This window comes from Trichechus manatus, unplaced genomic scaffold (genome assembly GCF_000243295.1).
Source record: "Trichechus manatus latirostris isolate Lorelei unplaced genomic scaffold, TriManLat1.0 scaffold00181, whole genome shotgun sequence".
Classification (NCBI taxonomy): domain Eukaryota; kingdom Metazoa; phylum Chordata; class Mammalia; order Sirenia; family Trichechidae; genus Trichechus; species Trichechus manatus.
In genome coordinates, this window is record NW_004444117.1 from 3,312,056 (window position 1) to 3,330,252 (window position 18,197).

The 18,197-nt window shown below is 47.0% G+C and overlaps 1 protein-coding gene across 1 annotated transcript in view; it reads right to left on the reverse strand.

The window, feature by feature from the left end:
• RASGEF1C (RasGEF domain family member 1C) overlaps positions 1 to 18,197 on the reverse strand; it is a 36,626-nt gene that overhangs the window by 4,255 nt on the left and 14,174 nt on the right. The window contains exons 6-11 of the mRNA XM_004387161.1: positions 13,893 to 13,982; positions 11,725 to 11,827; positions 11,103 to 11,182; positions 10,926 to 11,021; positions 5,714 to 5,809; positions 3,899 to 4,022 (exon numbers count right to left, since the gene is read on the reverse strand). Of these exons, the coding sequence (XP_004387218.1) occupies positions 3,899 to 4,022; positions 5,714 to 5,809; positions 10,926 to 11,021; positions 11,103 to 11,182; positions 11,725 to 11,827; positions 13,893 to 13,982 (589 nt within the window). The remainder of the gene's footprint in view (positions 1 to 3,898; positions 4,023 to 5,713; positions 5,810 to 10,925; positions 11,022 to 11,102; positions 11,183 to 11,724; positions 11,828 to 13,892; positions 13,983 to 18,197) is intronic.

Here is an 18,197-nt window from a genome sequence, read left to right on the forward strand (position 1 = left end):
TTGTGTGTATGTACCATAGTTTGTTTATCCATTCATCTGTTGATGGGCATCTAGGTTGTTTCCATCTTTTTGCTATTGTGAACACTGCTGCAATGAATATGGATGTGCGTATGTCTATTTGTGTGACGGCTCTTATTTCTTTAGGATATATTCCTAGAAAAGGGATTGCTTTTTGTAGTGCTTCTTTTTGTGGTGCTGACGTTTTCTTTGTTCCTCTTTATCTTGCGTCTTTTAAATGATCTTTTACTTTCTTCATGTGTAATGTCTTTGATGTCTTCCCACAACTCGTCTGGTCACAAGTGTTCAGTGAGTCAAATCTGTTCTTGAGATGCTCTCTAAATTCAGGCAGGATGATTCAAGGTCATATTTTAGTCATATTCATGGACTTGCTTTGATTTTCTTAAGCTTCAACTTGAACTTGCACATGACCAATTGATGGTCTGTTCTGCAGTCAGCCCCTTGCTTTGTCTTGACTGATGATATTGAGCTTCTCTGTCATCTCTTTCCACAGATGTAGTCGATTTGATTCCTGTGTAACCCAAAATATGACTGAAATGCTCCTTAGAAGCAAGGATGATGAGATTTCAGCTCATCATTGACACATTATCAACAAAGACTACTCACTAGAAAAGGACATCTCGTTTGATAAAGTAGAAGGTCAGTGAAAATGAGGGAAATCTTCAATGAGATGGATTTACATAATAGCCACAACAATGGACTCAGACATACCAAGGATCATGAAGATGGCACAAAACTGGGCAATGTTTCGTTCTGTTATACGTAAGGTCATCATGAGTCTTGATGGCAACTATGATAACAATAATCTTGCATCCTGTGATCTTACTGCGTTTCTTTGGGTTTATCCTGCTTGGGTTAACCCAGCTTCTTAAGTCCGTAAGTTTGTCTTTTGCCAAATTTGGAAATTCGCAGCCATTATTTCTTTGAGTACCTCTTTAACCCTGCCCTCTTTTCCCTCTCCTTCTGGGACTCTGATGACATGAATGTTAGATCTTTTGTTATAAAAGGTCTTTGAGGATCTGTTAATTATTTTTCCTGCTCAGTCTATTTTCTCTCTGTTGTTCACACTGGGCAATTTCTATTGTTCTATCTTCCAGTTTATAGATTCTTTCCTCTGTCCCCTCCATTCTGCTGTTGAATCCAACCACTGAGTTTTTTTCCTCTTTATTTCAGTTACTGTATTTTTAATTCTAAAATTTCCGTTTGGTTTTTCTTCATAATTTCTATTTATTTGCTGAGACTATTTATTTTCTGATTTTCTGCATTTTCATTTGTCTTAAGCATGTTCATAATTGCTTGTTGAAGCATTTTTTTATTATGTTGCTTTAAAATCTATGGCAGATAATTCTAATATCTCTGTCATCTCTGTGTTGGCATTTATTGATTTTTTTTCCACCCAGTTTGAGATTTTTCTGGTTTTGGGTTTGATGAATGATTTTTGGTTGAAACATGGACATTTTTGTAGTATGTTATGAGACTTTGGATCTTATTGAAATCTTGTGTTTTGGCTGGCTTTTCTGGTACTGCTCCAGAAGGGGTAGTGAGGCACCACTTTATTATTGCCAGGTGGAGGTAGAAGTCCAGGTTCCCTACTCAGCCTCCATTTATAGCTGAATTGGGGTCTCCTCATTATTGCTAGTTAGGAGTGGGAGTCTACATTCCCCACATGGTCTCCACTGAAACCACAGTGGGGATGGTCTTGTTACCACCCAGTGGGATGAAAGACCTGGCTCCCTACTCAGCCTTCTCTGACCCCATCCTAGTGGGGGTGTTTGGGAAGTTTGTTACTTTCTTGTGAAGGCGGAAGTCTAGGCTCTCCACTAGGCCTTTGCTGGCATGGGTAGGGTTGGGGCCACAGTTCTTTCTGTGGTGTCTATCTGGAGTGTAGCAGTTATTGCCTAAAAGTTTTCTGTCTTGCTAGGCTGTCCCCTTCTTGGTCCTTCAGTTAGAGACAACAGGCTTTTAATGTGGTTGCCTTTTTTTTTTTTTTTTGGTCTGTGGCCATTGGTGTTTCTGGGTTGCTGGCTTCTTCAGCTCCACTTCTTGGATACATGAGGCAAAAAGAAAGCCCAAGGAACTCACTACTGCCTCATTTCTCGGGTCTTGCGATCCCTAGCTGGTGTGCCTTCCTCTCTCCACCTTTCAGAATCTCTACCCTCACCTCTTCCTGAGTGAGGTTGCCTTTGGTACATTTTACTGCTTAAATTCCACAAAGAAGTCTCTGGTTAATGATAACAACAATCATCACAATAGCGTGGTCAGCTGGCATCCACATCCTAATCCCAAGAAATTGTGAATGTATTACCTTACATGGCAGAAGGGACTTTGCAGGTGTGATTCAGTTAAAGATGTTGATATGGAGAGATTATCCTGGATTATCCCAATGGACCTGATGTAATAACAGGGTCCTTATTAAGAGGGACACAGGCAGAGTCAGTCAGAGGAGGAAGTGATGTGATGATGGAAGCAGAGATTGGAGCGATTCACTTTGAAGATGGAGGAAGGGCCCACAAGCCTAGGAATACAAATGGCTACTGGAAGTTGAAAAAGGCAAGAAAATGTATTCTCCTCTCAGAGCCTCCAGAAGGAACCAGCCCTGCTGACACCATGTCTTTAGTCCATTAAGACCAACTTTGGACTTTTGATCTCCAGAACTGTAAGAGAATGAATTTACGTTGTTTTGAGCCACCAAGTTTGTCGTAATTTGTTACAGCAGCAACAGAAAACAGATACAGCTAGTATTGACTGAGTGTAGTCCTGCAGGCTTTCAGTGTGCCAACTCAAGCGATTCTCACCACAACTCTGGGGAGTGGGTTCTCTCGTTACCCCACTTTACAGATGCAGCAGGTGAGGCTTAGAGGTAGGGAAACTTCCCAGTGCCACACAGCTTGCTGGGGACAGGGGGGCAGCCTGGGGCTCGTTTATCCATCAGGTTTAGTATTTTGGGCTGCTGAGCTTCTTAGGGGAGGGGGTGCTACAGATATGGGTGAGACCCCCTCTAAAAAGTTATTGACGCCAAGATATAAAAAAAAAAAACAAATTTGCAAGTATTGATAATTCAAAAGCAAAATCATTAAAAACTCCTTTCCCCTAATTTTTTTTTTTTTTTTTTTTGCAGAAAAGGTTCTTGTGAGCATGGGTGTGGGTCCCTTTGTAACATGCTTGCGGTGACAAGGAGCCAGGCCTGTCGTGTGCCAAGTGAGGGCCTCTCAGGGTGGGTTGGGAGCCCACGTGTCCTGGATCAAGAGAGCAGCTAACCATTGGGCACTCTGCCCCACTGAAAGCCTGCTGACTGCTTTTCCTTCTCTGGCACTTTCTTTTCCTGGAGAAGGGGGATCCTCAGGGCTTGTCCACTTAGCAATTTGCAAATGAATTTGTTGTATCTGACAAATGACCAGCTGGGAATGCTGGGAGGGGACAGACATTAACAGCACTCTCTAGAAAAGATGTGTCATCTCTTGCTAGTGTACTTCTCTCTCTCTCAATGCACATACCCAGCTGAGGAAAGACCACTGTCATTCCAGTGCCGGGCCATCCCCATGTGAGCCCTGGGGGCATGGTTCTTATATTACCCCCATTTTGCTAATGAGGAAATTGGGGTCAGACAGATGAACAGTTCAGATTTACAATGCCCACCAGTGTCCAAACTATGTCCAGTGGGAGCCTGGTTCTGGGGACCTTGAGGTCCCAACCTATGGCTCCTTGGGCCCCATCCTGAGCACCTGCAGTGGTGACCAGCCAGTCAGGGTGAGGTGGCCTTCCCTGCTCCCTTCTGGAGCCAGCAGAGGTTGGCATGTTGTAGCCCTGCTCAGAGCAGAGAGCCTTGAGTGATAACTGGACTAAGGGCCCCAGGGGTCAGGGAGGCCGTAGGGCACCTTACCATCCTCACTGAAGATGGGGGCTGTGTGCAGGTAGTGGGTGATGCCGGGGTCTTGCTCGAAGGGACACTCCACTTGTTTCCATGTGATGAACTCTCCAACCTGCTTGGCCAGCTCCAGAAATTTCTGCCAGGGTCAGAGACATAGGATGGAGGTACACCCACAGCCTGGAGGTCACCCTGAAGGGTTTGTGGCCTCTTCCACCTGCCCCCTCACCCACCACAGTGAGGCATACTGCGGGGAGCAAGCTCCAAAGTCCCCATATGGATGCCTAAAACCTTACTTCATGGGGGTCTGGGTCAGCAAGGGAAGCCTTACTCTGAGGTATCCTTGATCAGCCCTGGTGGCCAGGTCAGGCCTGGCTTCTGGCCCCCACTGCCCTGCTCCCTGAGTCTCCTACCTGCCTCAGGTCTGAGGACCAGTTCAGATAGGCTATGTGTCAGTGTCCGCTGGGGAGCATGTTTCCAGGCCCCTCGGGCCCCTGAAGCCTCATCCATGTCCCCTGCAGCCTGGATTGTAACCCCTTCCTTCAGGAGTACTGTGCCCCTGAGAGCCAGGGGCCCCTCGCCTGCTGGACCAGACACCCTCCCAGATCTGCCGGCCCTCAGAGGCAAGCTGGCCTTCGGGCAGTGTGTGGAGGTTGGCTAGGGTGTTAGCGTGAGACCCACCAGCAGAGGGTAGCTCCGGCCAAGGGCTTCAGCACCTGGTGCAGTCTGGATCCTGATAAGCCCTGTCAGCAAGGATACCTGCATGGAGCCAGTCATGGTTGATCCTCCTAGCCCCTCTGTGAGGCCATGATTGAAGCTCCATTTTATAGAGGCAGAGACTGAGGCTCAGACAGGGCGAGGGACCGGCCCAGGGCTGTTAGCTCCTTGGAGTTGAAGGCAGGGTGGAGCCTCACATCCACTTGGGTATCTACTAGGGCCAGCACCAGTGGCAGTGTGGGGCAGCTCTCCAGCTCTCCTTTCTATGGATTGGGGGCACCACTGCTGTCTGGCAGGCACTGTCTGACTCAGGGACCCCTGCTGCCACCGCCCAGCACCCACAGGGCTCCTGGGCCTCACGCCCACTGTGCCTAGTCCCCTCCCACTGTAGGGTCACTCAGAGACCTGAGTTCTGGGTGAGCCCATATTGAGAGTTGGGAGGTGGAGTGGCATCAGCAGCCTGGCCTTGCTTCTGAGGAGCTTGGGGAGGCAGGGGCTGGGACTGAAGACACTCTGCCTGCTGATGGCGGGCCTCCCTCTGTCTGGGAGGTCAAGGTGAGCTTCCTGGAGGGGGCATGTGAGCTGACATCAGAGAGTGTCTGTGAGGGAGTAGGCGTTTCCTTTCCTTCTGCTCACCCTGCCTCCACCTGACAAGTTTCTCTTCACTGCTCAGAGACTGCCTCGGAAGGCCTCCCTGACCCCGCACTGACCCTGTACGGACCCATCACGGCACTCATCAGTTGTCACTAGAGGTCTACAGGTCTGACTTTCCCTCCACCCTGGAGCTCCTCCAGGGCTGCAAGTGACTGCATTATCCCTTGGGGGTTGAGGCCTGGTTCACAGCAGGGTCAGCACGTTCATCAGTCTGTGTGTGTGTGTGTGTGTGTGTGTGTGTGTGTGTGTGTGTGTCTGCCTCTTCCAGAAAATGGAGGGCGAAGAGACCTGGGCACTCCCACCCCATGTTGACTGTGAAATGGCTCAGTTAGCTGTGAGCTGTGGCACTCTGCCTTGGCGCTCCCTGTTAGTCACCAGCTCATGGCCAGCATTCCTGCTCTGGGACTTTTCCAGGGCCCGTCTAACTGGGTCTAGGCTGACCAGGGCCCTGGCTCCTACCTCAAAGTTGACGTTTCCATTGGGGAGGCGGTTGGCACAGCCTTCATTCAGGAAGTAGATGTCTTTGATGAGAAGGCTAAAGAAGGGAATGACGATCTGGAAGAGAGAGGACACAGGTCAGCCCCCAGCTGGCCTCCCCATGGGGGCAGGGCGAGGGTTGGAGGCAGCCTTCCCGGCATCCAGCCACCTGCCCAGGGACTGAGGCAGGGCCTAGCCTGCTGGCCTCAGACACGGCCCAGGAGGCAGAGGACCGGAAGACTTTGAGGCAGGCCTGGATGGCCTGTGGGGTTTCGTGGGTTATAAGGCTAATTTGTGCACACCAGGGGGCCAGTGTGGAAACCACGGAAAGGAGTAATGGCCCCACGACCTTGGGGCCAGGCTGTGTTTCCTCTCAGGCCCCATCAGAGGTCAGTGCTGGTTGAACTCTTACTGCATATGGTAACATTCCCCCGTGAGTTGGGGTTGGGGGAAAGTCTCAATGCACAGTTACAATGACCTTGGACTGTTTCTTCCATTGCCTGGTGGGCAAGACAGGTGGATGCCCACCCCACCGGCAGGTTCACAGACTCAGGCCATGGCTCCGTTCATCTGGGGGTGGGGTGGGGAACAGCCCATGCAGGGTGCACTGTTAAATACACATGGGATGTGAACAATCTGCCTTCAAATCGTGTTACCTCCCTTTTTTACTTAACATTTGTCATCCTATGTCTTTCTTGATGCTGAAACTCTTCCTGAAGGACTTATGTTAAGACCCCAAGCACCCCTGCTCCATCTGAAGGGAAGGGCTTATGAACATATATGCTGTGTTTTCTCAGTCAGATGTCTTGCTTCTCCTGTCCGCTCTGTGTACCTGCTGACTATATACTCCTAGACAAGGTGGGCTTGTTTGCTGCTGGCAGCACAGACCACTCTTGGGGAGCCCAGCTGGGTCTCCCTCCTCTGCCCTCAGACTCCAGAGCTGGAGCATGGGCTCCCAGTCCAGCCAGAGACAACCTCTAGCTGTCTGTTCCCTTGGAACTAGGCACCAGGCCCTAGCATTTCTGGCTCAGTGTCATGCCCCATCCTAGTGGACACAGGCTGAGACTGTGAGGCATAGAAGCGTGGATTGCTCAGCTGGGCAGGGAAGATAGGGAATCTGAGGCGCAGAGAGTGGTAGCCTGGCCCAAGGTCTCAGTTAGTGACCCCCAGGCCCAAGACTAAACCCAGATTTAGTGGGGTTACCAGGACTGAGGGATTTCCTGGGATTCAAGACTTTCAGTGCTAGAGCTCAATAGTCTTAGGCAAAATGGGATAAGCTGGTCACCCTAGATTTATGTCAATTATGCAGACATTTGCTCAGGTCTTCCCTGCTCCAGATGCTGGGGTTTGGGGGACACTGAGGATGTATGAGACATATTCCTGACACAGTTGTGGGAACAACCCATAAAATATGGAAGCCTTGCCAGGAAGTCTTTCCTAATCCCTAGGCTGGCCCTTCACTATCTGTCTGTCAATTTGTCTTACGGTGGTGGCTTATGTTTTGCTATGATGCTGGAAGCTATGCCACCAGTATTTCAAATACCAGCAGGGTCACCTATCGTGGACAAGTTTCAGCAGAGCTTTCAAACTAAGACAAACTAGGAAGAAAGGCCTGGTGAGCTACTCCCCAAAATTAGCCATTGAAAACCTTATGGATCACAACAGAATATTGCCCGATATAGTTCTGGAAGATGAGCCCTCTAGGTTCTTAAAATACACAGTGGCCATAACAATGGACTCAAGCATACCAATGATTGTGAAGATGGTGCAGGATGGGGCAATGTTTCATTCTGTTGTGCATGGGGTCACTATGAGTCAGAGCCAACTCAACAGCAACTACTAACAACATGTTGGATTTAGCCCTTGTCTGTGCTCCCAAAGAGCCCTTCACTTTTACCTTATAGTGCATCATAGAGGCCCTGGTGGTGGGTGTGAATGCTTCATTGTGCTAAACTTGATATGCACATTTCATCTGCACCACAGTCTTATGAAGCAGGGTGCTTATGACCCCCATTTTACAGATGAGGAAACCAAGACCCAGAGAGGTTAACTAAATTGCACAAGTTCACACAGCAGTATGTGGCAGAGGCAGGGCTAGGATGCAGATAGCTCAGGCCCCAGGGTTCCTGTCCTGCCTGCTTCCTCACTATGCTGGGAGGAGGGTGGCCTCTGTCTGCTGCCCCCACCACCACTGGTACTGAGTCTCCATTAGGCATGGAGCCAACGTCGATGCATGATGGCTGAGCAGAGTTGCGCCATGACAGGAGATGCACCATGACAGGAGAGGGACTGAGGACAGGGAGACTTTGCACACAGGGACAACTCCTCAAGGGTCTGGTCCAGGGCTCCTGGAGGCAGGGACATAGGAGCTGGTCCGCAGCAAGGCAGGGTTTTCCAAATATGAGCACTCTTCACCACTTTCATGCCAGTCCTGGCCATCACCACATCAGGCCTGGACAATGGCATTAGTGTCCTAGCTGGTCTCCCTGCTCCTATGGGAACCAAAGGGGCCCTTTATAACTGTAAACCTGTTTTCTGAACCTGAAAAATTCAACCAGAGCTCAGTTAAGACTGCAGCTCACCCAGAGAAGCCTGTGTTAAGTGGGCCCCGTGACAGAGACCAGGGGAGAGGGGAGCCAGACATAGACAGGAAGAAAACATAAAAGGCTATGACCACTGAGGATTTCCAGCCTCAATGACTTTAGCTGGAGGCACCAGGAGGCTATGAGAACATCTCCAAGCACCCATTCTTCCATCCTTCCTTACTTCCTTTCATCTACCCATCCATCCATTCTTGCATTCATACATTCTTCCTTTTTTCCTTCCATTCATCCATCCATCCTTCCTTCTATCCATCCATCCATCCATCCATCCATCCATCCTTCCTTACTTCCACCCACCCACCCACCCATTCTTCCATTTATGAAGAACTTTGGTGGGCCAGACCCATGGTCCCTTCCTCTCTGGAAGTTAGAGGAGACTGCAGCCAAACTAAACACAAGGCTCCATAAGTCACTCACCAACAGAATGGCACCAGACCAAAACACACAGCAACCTGGCATCCCAGAGCTGGAAGGGGACTCAGAGTGCAGGACATGAAGTTCCAGTCTGGCCACCCTGCCCCACAGCCACCCTGCATCATCATGGATGGAACAAAAATAGTCCAGAGAGCCAGTGCCATGACTTACATCTCAAACCAAGGGCTGCAGCCCCACCCTACAGTCTAACTCCTGGGCCATATGCTAACACCCCTGTGACTGTCACATAGCACCCATGCCCCAGGGAAAAGGGAGGCAGCCTGGTGATATGCAAAGACAATGAGATTCAGAGCCAGATAGGTTGGCGTTTGCTTCCTGGCTCTGCCCCCCCTCAAAGTGTGACTGGACAAGTTAGGTGTCCCCTGAGCCTCAAAGAGGTCACATGGCCTGCACGTGGGAGCATTCAGTGACACGAGGCTCCAGCATCCCAACTCCTAGGGGTCAGACTTACCTGCTCTGGGCTGTGAGGTCTTGCCTATTAGTGTGCTCCCCCTCCCCCACATCAGCCTCCTGGGACCCATAGTTACTAAAGCAAGGCATTTTTCAGATGCACAGGAAGGGACAGTTGATAGGACATGAACATTAGCATGGTCAGTGTCTGCCCACCTGCCCCCTGCTGTAGGACCTGTGGCGAGTAGTGGGCCAGGGAGACCTGGTGGGTGGAACAAGCATGCGTATCTTGGCCTGCTCCCAACACCTGAAACTGATATCCACTTAACATAATCCAGAAAGAGTCACTTAGAATTTCAAGAACAGCAATTTGTCCTATTATCCTTCAAGCTGGAAAACAGACCTCCATAAACCCCAGCAGGGACCCAATTCCCCCAGTGCTCCTGCAAGGGACCAGATATAAAAGGCACAACAGATCTTGGTGTTTCTTCCCTGTCATGGATTGATTGTGCCCCCCCAAAATATCTGTCAGCTTGGCTGGGTCATGATTCCCAGTATTGTATAATTGTTTACCATTTTGTAATCTGATGTGATTTCCTTATGTGTTGCAAATTCAGTCACTATGATCTAATAAGATGGATTAGCGGCAGTTAGACTGATGAGGTATACAAGATTGGATAGTGTCTTAATCCAATCTCTTTTGAGATATAAAAGAGAGAAGCAAACAGAGACACATGGGAACCTCATACCACCAAGAAAGCAGTGCTGCGAGCACAGTGTATCCTTTGGACCTAAGGTTCCTACGCAGGGATGCTCCCAGACCAAGGGGAGACTGATGCACCACAAGGACTTTTCTCCAGAGCTGACAGAGACAGAAAGCCTTCCTCTGGAGCTGATGCATTGAATTTGGACTTGTAGCCCACTAGACTGTGAGAGAATAAATTTCTCTTTGTTAAAGCCATCCACTTGTGGTATTTCTGTTATAGCAGCACTAGATGACTAAGACACTCTCCATGGAGATGGACAACTCTAATCATCAGGTTGGGGACAGGCTTTAAGCCAGAGGGTCATTCCAATTCCAGGGCTTGGGCACAGTTTCCTGTGTCAGAGGCCACTAGGAGGATTTGGAGGAGAAATAAAATTGATCAGAGTCAAATGAAAATGAGTAAGAACAGGACTTGTGAAAAGATGGTTTTAGTGAAGCTTAGTTTAGCCATAGCCAAATATGTAAACGTGATTGGTGGCCACATTAATGAAGGTATTGCATTTAGAATAAGGGAGGTGTAAGACCCTATGTACTCGAAACCACAGTTTGATATGACACCAAAGGGACCCTGATAAATTGAGCTGTTGAGGGATAAAAGGGACCCAAGTGGAGAAGTATGGCAGGGTAGGACTGAGGTGCTGGCTCTGGAGGAGAGAGGGAAGGGGCATGAGGATTCTGAAGGACTGGTGGGCAGAAGATGGAGTGGCCTTACTCTGTGTGGCCCCCACAAACAGCAAAACCGCAGGTGCAGTCTTCAGACCCAGACAAGGAAGCACTTTCTATCAGTTAGAGCTGCTTGATGGTGGGCTGACCTGTTTTGGGAGGGGATGAGTGCCCCATACAAGCAAGGCTTTGTGGCTGACTAGTAACAGATACCGCAGAAAGGCAGGGGATAGATGAGGTGGCCTTTGAGTCAGCACCCAGGGCCCCTGATACAGCCCGCCAGGGCTGAGGTGGTCTGAAGACAGCAGGTGCTGTGAAGGCCGGGGCTCTGACCTACCTTCTCCCGGCTGCTGTGGGCAGTCAGGGAACGGTGGGCAGCCCCGCGCAGGGCTGTCCTGTAGTTGCAGAAATTCCCCGTTGGGTCCATCTGGTGCTAGAAGGAAACAGGACACATTTAGGCAGCTCTGTCCAAGGAACGGCTGGTGGCACCTGGCAGCCCAGCCCCCTTGTTTACCTCAAGGATGAAAAACTTGGCCGTTTTCACTTTGGCCCAGGTCTTCTTCAGCCTGGACACAGGGCTCATGTTCATGCCAGCTGGAAGAGGAAGGCCGTGCTGTGAGGGCTGTTCAGACCTTGACCATCCCACTCATTCCCACGGGAAGGGGGCCCACACTGGCCCAACCCCTCAGACTGCACCCTGACTAGGGCCGAGGTTGGTTGGTGGTCTCAGCCTGCTGGACAGTGGGTGCTAGTGGACTTGTATTGAGGTGGGCCTGGCTTCTGTGTATGCAGATCCTGAGCCCCCGTCCCCACCACTCTGGCCCCATCCCTGTGATTAGTGGCTACATTGATACCCCCTCCCCCTGCCATTCTCCCTGGATCTGGAGACATGACACACTGTCAAGCCCTTGCCAGGCACCCTGAGGGGCTGGGCTTGCCTCAAAGGGACACTTCCCCCAGGACTTCAGGGGTGAGGAGGTGGGTTGCTGGCCACCTTGGGCCTGCACACAGCCCATGCTGACCACATACTGCTCACAGGAGGTCCCTGGCCTGCACCAGCCCATCTGGCTGTGCCCACTCCAACCTTACTGGGGGGTCCTCACATGGGGGGCCCCAGGCCTGGGCAGTCTACTCACAGATAATGGCCATAAGGGAGTTGAAGTTGCCGATGTTGAAGCACTCGCGGGCCACGTCGATGAAGAACTCGATCACCTGGGCCCTCTGCTTCTTCTTGGCCGGCTGGGGACAGGACGCAGAGCCTCAGCATGAGTGCTCCCACCTGCCCTTGTTCACCTTCTCTCAGCCCATTTCCTGATTGAGAAGCTCGGTGCCCAGGGCAGTTTGCAGCCCAGGGGCTCAGGGTGTCCCCTGTGTATCACAGCAGAGCCAGCACAGAGCCCGCCACCATGGAGGAGCTGGGGGTGGGGGCGCACAGGCAGGACTCCTGTGGCATAGCAGGAGGTGCTAGGAGGCACCTTTGGGATACGCTCAATGGCTCCTCTGCAATCCCTCTCCTCTGACACCCGCCTCTGGGAAATAAAAAGCATTGCTCTCTCTTCTTTCCTCTCAGTGCCAAACTTGCTCCCCCCAAGGCCACACACTGACCCTAATATGCTGCGGGCCCTCAGGGGCCTGACCCTGAGCAGCCCCTCCACCAACTTCTGTCCAGTGACAAATGACGGCGTGACTGTTATGGTGAAGCGCTTGGGGTTTCACACCTCTTGATGACTCAAACTGTGCTCCTTTCCCTGGGCCCCGGCTGGGATGAAGCCCTGCCTGACGCTGGGCTCAGTGCAGGCCTCACAGGGAATCCCCATCTCAGCTGCCAGGCCCGTGCAGTAAATGTAGGAAGTGGGCCATGAACCCAGTACCTCGAGTTGCATTCTTTTACACTGATAGATTTTGCTTGCCCGCTCAACATGGGAACAGTCTTTACTGCCACAAAGAAACTTGCTATGGTAGATGCAGTGGTGTGCCACCCAAATCCCCCTTCAAGGGTTGGCCTCAGCGGTAGTGAGCCCGCCCCACCTGAGGTCTGACATGGCAGCCCATACCCGGTGACAAAGGCAAAACCTTTCAGCCTGAAGTGTACCCTCCCACAGAAAACATTCTACTCAGAGCTCCCACAGGTTTCCTGGGCCTTGTCGAGTCTGTATCACAGACCAGCTGCTCCCTCTGAGCAATCCTGCTGGTAACCGCTAATAAGCACCTTGCATCCCAAACTCTGGAGTCCCTGGGTGGTACAAATAGCATGCTTGGCTGCTAACCAAAAGGTTGGAAGTTTGAGTCAATCCAGAGGAGCCTCAGAAGAAAGGCCTGCTGATCTACTTCTGAAAAACCAGCCATGGAAAACCCTGTGGAGAACAGTTCTACTCTGACACACATGGGTTTCCTGTGTGTCAGAGCTGATTCAATGGCAACTGGTATTGGTACCCTAAACTCTGTCTCAGCATCTGCTGCTGGAGAGCCAACTGGGACATAGGCTGCCTCCAATCTACTCCTGAAACAAGCAACCCTCTGGGCTTCACATGATGGAAAGGGGATTCTGAGGAGGAACCCTCTGCTGTAAGGGAGAGATGAGGCCAGGCAGGATGCAACTCAGTGACAAGCACTTCTGCCTAGTGTTGCTGGGTCTTCCTGCTTTTCAGGAGGAGCCAGAGATCTGGATGCTTTTTGTGCAATCTCCCAATTCTTAAAGGCTGGATCATTTTTTTTTTTTTAATTTTATTGTGCTTTAGGTGAAAGCTTACAGCACAAATTAGTTTCCTATTCAAAAATTTATACACAAATTATTTTGTGACATTAGTTGTAATCCCTGCAATGTGTCAGTACTCTCCCCCTTTCCCTTTCCACCCCAGGTTCCCTGTGTCCATTCATCCAGTTTTCCTGTCCCTTCCTGCCTTCTTGTCTTTGAGGTTGGATCATTTTTACCTCTAAATCCTGAGTGAGTTAAACAAAACCAGCTGCAGGCCAGGCTGCCCAAGGCAAATGGCAAACGGGAGGAAGCAGAGCCATGTAGGATAGAAGTCCACTGACCCTTCACCCCTCAGCAGACAGTGTTGGACACCCTTGATGACTGGCTGGTGAATCCATCCCAGGCTGTATCCAGTGGGGAAATGTCACTGTAGAAAAGCTGGGTGACACCCAGTGTGCTGGTGGGGTGGGGTGGGATGTCCAGTCTGGCTCTGGGCTTGGAGACTGATTGGGGCTCAAGACACCCTTCTCAGTCCCTCCCAGATGGGCTCCTCCCAACCTCCAGCAGCCTTTGGCAATGCCAGGTCAGGCCCCCTGGCTTTCTACTCACCATGCAGATCTCAGTCGCCACGAGGTAGCACAACCGATTGAACCATTTCACATAAGCCTCTAGGTTATTAGTCTTGTCACTGAAGCAGGGCTGGAAAAGACACAGGACCACACTCTGAGTTTTTGAGAACGTGAAGGTAGTCCAAGATCATTATAGACAATCCAGAAAATGTCAAAAACCTCAAAACCATGCAGAAATACCAATGTTTTAATGTGTATCATTCTAGTCTTTTTTCTGTATATTTAAAAATGTAATTTGGAATGTGTAATATATGTATCTCCATGGTTTTCCACACGAATATTTTCCTGTGCCACAAACTATCCTTTGGAAACATGATTTTTTAATTGATGTAGAACATTCCACTCTATAAGTACACCACAATTTAAAAGATTTTTTTTTGGAAAGAAGTAAAAGGATCAGAGTAGGAAGATTTGATATACAAGAAGGAATGGTGAGCCCAAAAAAAAAAAAAAAAAAAGATAAATGTGAGTAAATCTAAAAAAAAATTGATCTTATAAAACATTAACAATAACGTCCAAATTGTGGAGTCAAAACAATCAAGATAAAAATAAAACCCTGCTAACTCAGAACTGAAGCCACTCCCAAAGTCCACCTTTCAGGCAAAGATAGATGGGCCTATAAAATGAGCAACAACACATGTGAGGAACGTGCTTCTTAGTTCAGTCAAGTACATGAGACCAAATGGGCAACACCTGCCTAAAAGCAAAGACGCGAAGGCAGGAAGGGACAAGAAAACTAGATGAATGGACACGGGGAATCTGGGGTAGAGAGGGAAAGGAGGAGAGTGCTGACACATTGCAGGGATTGCAACCAATGTCACAAAAAATTTTGTGTATAAATTTTTGAATGAAACTAATTTGCGCTATAAACTTTTACCTAAAGCACAATAAAATTTAAAAACAAAAGATAAAAATAAAACCCTGGACAAGTAGTATATAGGTTAAATAGGAGTGATTAACAATAAAGCACGCTTGGATCCTAATGTTTTTGAAGAAGAAGGTAAACATTATTAACTTTTGTTAACTTAAATATGCAAGTTAAAATTGTCAAGATAGCTTCCAACAAATAGAGGGGGAAGATGGAAAGTGGGATCTATTATTCTGAAAGAAGCCAATAAAGGAGGAAAAGAGAAACAGAAAGGGTAAGAAAGACAATCGAAAAGTACAACAGAAGACAGCAAAAGCAAATCCATATAGATCAATGATTGCAATCACTGTGATTAAAACAAAATTCAGCTACTTGCTATTTTTAAGAGAGATTCCCAAACCCAAAGATGTAAGTAAACAGATAGTAAAATGTATTATGTGACAAATAGCACATAGCTATATCAGTGTGAGACAAAATAGACCTTTAAACAAAAAGCATTACAAGAGATAGAGAGTGAATACATAATAAAGTTTCAATTTTTCAGGAATATTCCATGAGTCTAAACGTGTTTGCACCCTAATAACACAGATTCAAAATGTGAGGAGTAAAACTGGTCAGAAAGGTGAAGTTCTCTAAAAGGAAACATTGAATCCTACTGTCACAATGGGAGATTTTAGCACCTGTGCCAGGAATGGATAGGTTCCAAAAAAAACCTGTTGCTGTCCAGTCAATTCCAACTCATAGCGACCATACAGAACAAAGTAGAACTGCCCCAGAGAGTTTCCAAGGAGTGCCCAGTGGATTCAAACTGCTGACCTTTTGGTTAGCAGCCTTAACCACTACACCACCAGGGAAGAAGCTGTTAAAGTGATATATGTTTTGCTACATATATTCTCAACAACAACAACAACAAAATCTCTCAAAGAAAATATCAGCTGAAATAGTTTCTCTGGCAAATTCTACCAAATGTTCCAGGAACAGGTAATTCCAATCTTTTAACTTATCTGCAGAGAACAGAGAAGGAGGAAACAAAGACCAGACAAGTACAGTGTGAAAAAGGAAAATAACAGGTCAATCTTAGTGATGATTATAGATGCAAACAGCTTAAACAGATCATGAGCAACTGAATCTAGAGATCTGTGAAAAAGATATTATCACCACCAAGTTTTGTTTATCTTAGAAATGCATTTCAACATTAAAAAAAAACTAATACAAATAATCACTTAACAATTTAAATGAGAAAATAAAACAAAAAACTTATATGGTTAATAAGTCCAGAAAAAGCATTAAATAAAATTCAACAACCGTTCAGGATAAGAATTCTTAGCAAACTAAGAATAGAGTACTTCCTTAAGCTGATATAGAGCAACTAAAAAATGAAACAAAACAACAACCCTATAACAAACATCATACTCTATTGTGACATTTTAAAAGCATTCCCTTTAAAATCGGGAGAAAAGAAGGAAGCCAGCTATCAACACTTCTATTCAATGTTCTACCAGACTTGCTAGTTAACATATTAAGCAAGAAAAAGAAACTGTATTGGTCATATTGGGCTAGGTTATTCTGCAATAACCAAAAAGCTCAATATTTCAGAGGCTTAAAAAGACAAGGTCTATCATTCATGTCCACCTCAAATCAGTGAAGGGTTCTGTTCTATGATTACCACAGAAATAAGAAGAATAAAGATTGGAGACAAAACTACCAATCCTTATTCTTATGATATAATTGGTATATGACAGAATTGTCTACATAAAAACCTAAAAGCATACAGATAAATTATTAGAATTAACAAGAATTTACCATATAGCTAGATATAAAATTGATACATAAAAAAATTATAGTCTTTAGTAACAAGCAGTTAGGAGATATAACAAGATACCATGTATAATAGCAAAAAACATGCATAAGTTGCCTAGGGAAAAATTCTTAACAAAAATCTCTATGACTTTTATGGAGAAAATATAAAACTTTATTAAAAGATATTATAGAGATGACCTATATAAATGGAGATATATCATGTTTATGGATTGGAAGATTCAATATCATGAATATTTAAATTATTCCCAAACTGATCTATAGTTTCATATATTCTAACAAAATCACAATAGGGCTTTTCATAGTATTTGACAAGTGATTCTAAAATTTATTGAAAACAAACCAAAAAAACAAAAACAAAAACAAAGGGGCAAGAATAGCCAAACCATGCTGAAAGAAGAACCTAGGGGATTTGCTTTACCAGATAGTAAGACTAATCAGAAAACTGTAAGACAACGTACATTGACATAAGGAGTACCTGGGTGGCTTAAACAGTTAAGGGCTTGGCTCCTAATTGAAAGATCGGTGGTTTGAATCCACCCACATGCACCTTGGAAGAAAGGCCTGGTGATTTGCTTCTGAAAGGTCAAAGCCATTGAAAACCCTATGGAGCACAGTTGTACTCTGGAACACACAGGGTTAACAAATCGAGTTGTTTTATATTGACACACAAAAACATTGACTAATGGAGCAAAATAGAGTCCAGGAAGAGACTCACATGGATATAGAAACTTGGCAAATGACAGAGTGACAGACTGCCAGGCAGGCCAGTGGATAAAGGAATACATAAATAAATGGGTCAGGACAATTGCTTATTTGTATGCGGAAAAAAAGGAAATTAATTCCCACCTCAAGTCTTATAAAACCAAAATCAATTCCAGATAGATCAAAGACTTAAACATGAAAGCAAAATTTAAAACTTGTAGTGGGAAAACATAAGAGATTATCTTTATGACCTAGGTAGGGGGTAGGAAAGAATTTCTTAAATTCCAAAAAATGATCGAGGAAAAGTTTCATAAATGTGACCGGGTTAAAATGAAGAACACCTGTTTAGCAAAAGCCTTCATAATGACAAGAAAAGCAACCAACTAAAAGAAGAAAATTTGCAGTACATGTAATGACAAAGGATTATTGTCTAGAATATATATTTAAAAACGTCTACAAATCATTAAGAAAAAGACAAACCACCAACAGAAAACTGAGCAAAAGTCAGGGACAGGTGTTTTATAGAAGAGCAAACAAGAATGATTGAGATATATGAAATGAGGCTCAACCTAACAGCTTAACGAAAACTTAAAAGTCTGACCATTGCCAGTGTCACCGCGGATGCGGAGTGGGGTTAACTCTCAGACACTCCTGCTGGGCATGTTCATGGCTGCCACCTCATGTGGCATTACCAGCTAAAGTGGACCATGTGCCCACCCTGTGATCCAGTGATTCCCCTCCTAGGGATACCCTAGAGCAGCAGTTCTCAGTGTTGTCAATGGGCCCCTGGGAGTCCCTGGAGCCCTTTGGGGGGATCTACAAGGGCACAACTATTTTTGTAATAATAAGATGTTATTTGCCTTTTTACTGTGTTGACATTTGTGCTGACGGTGC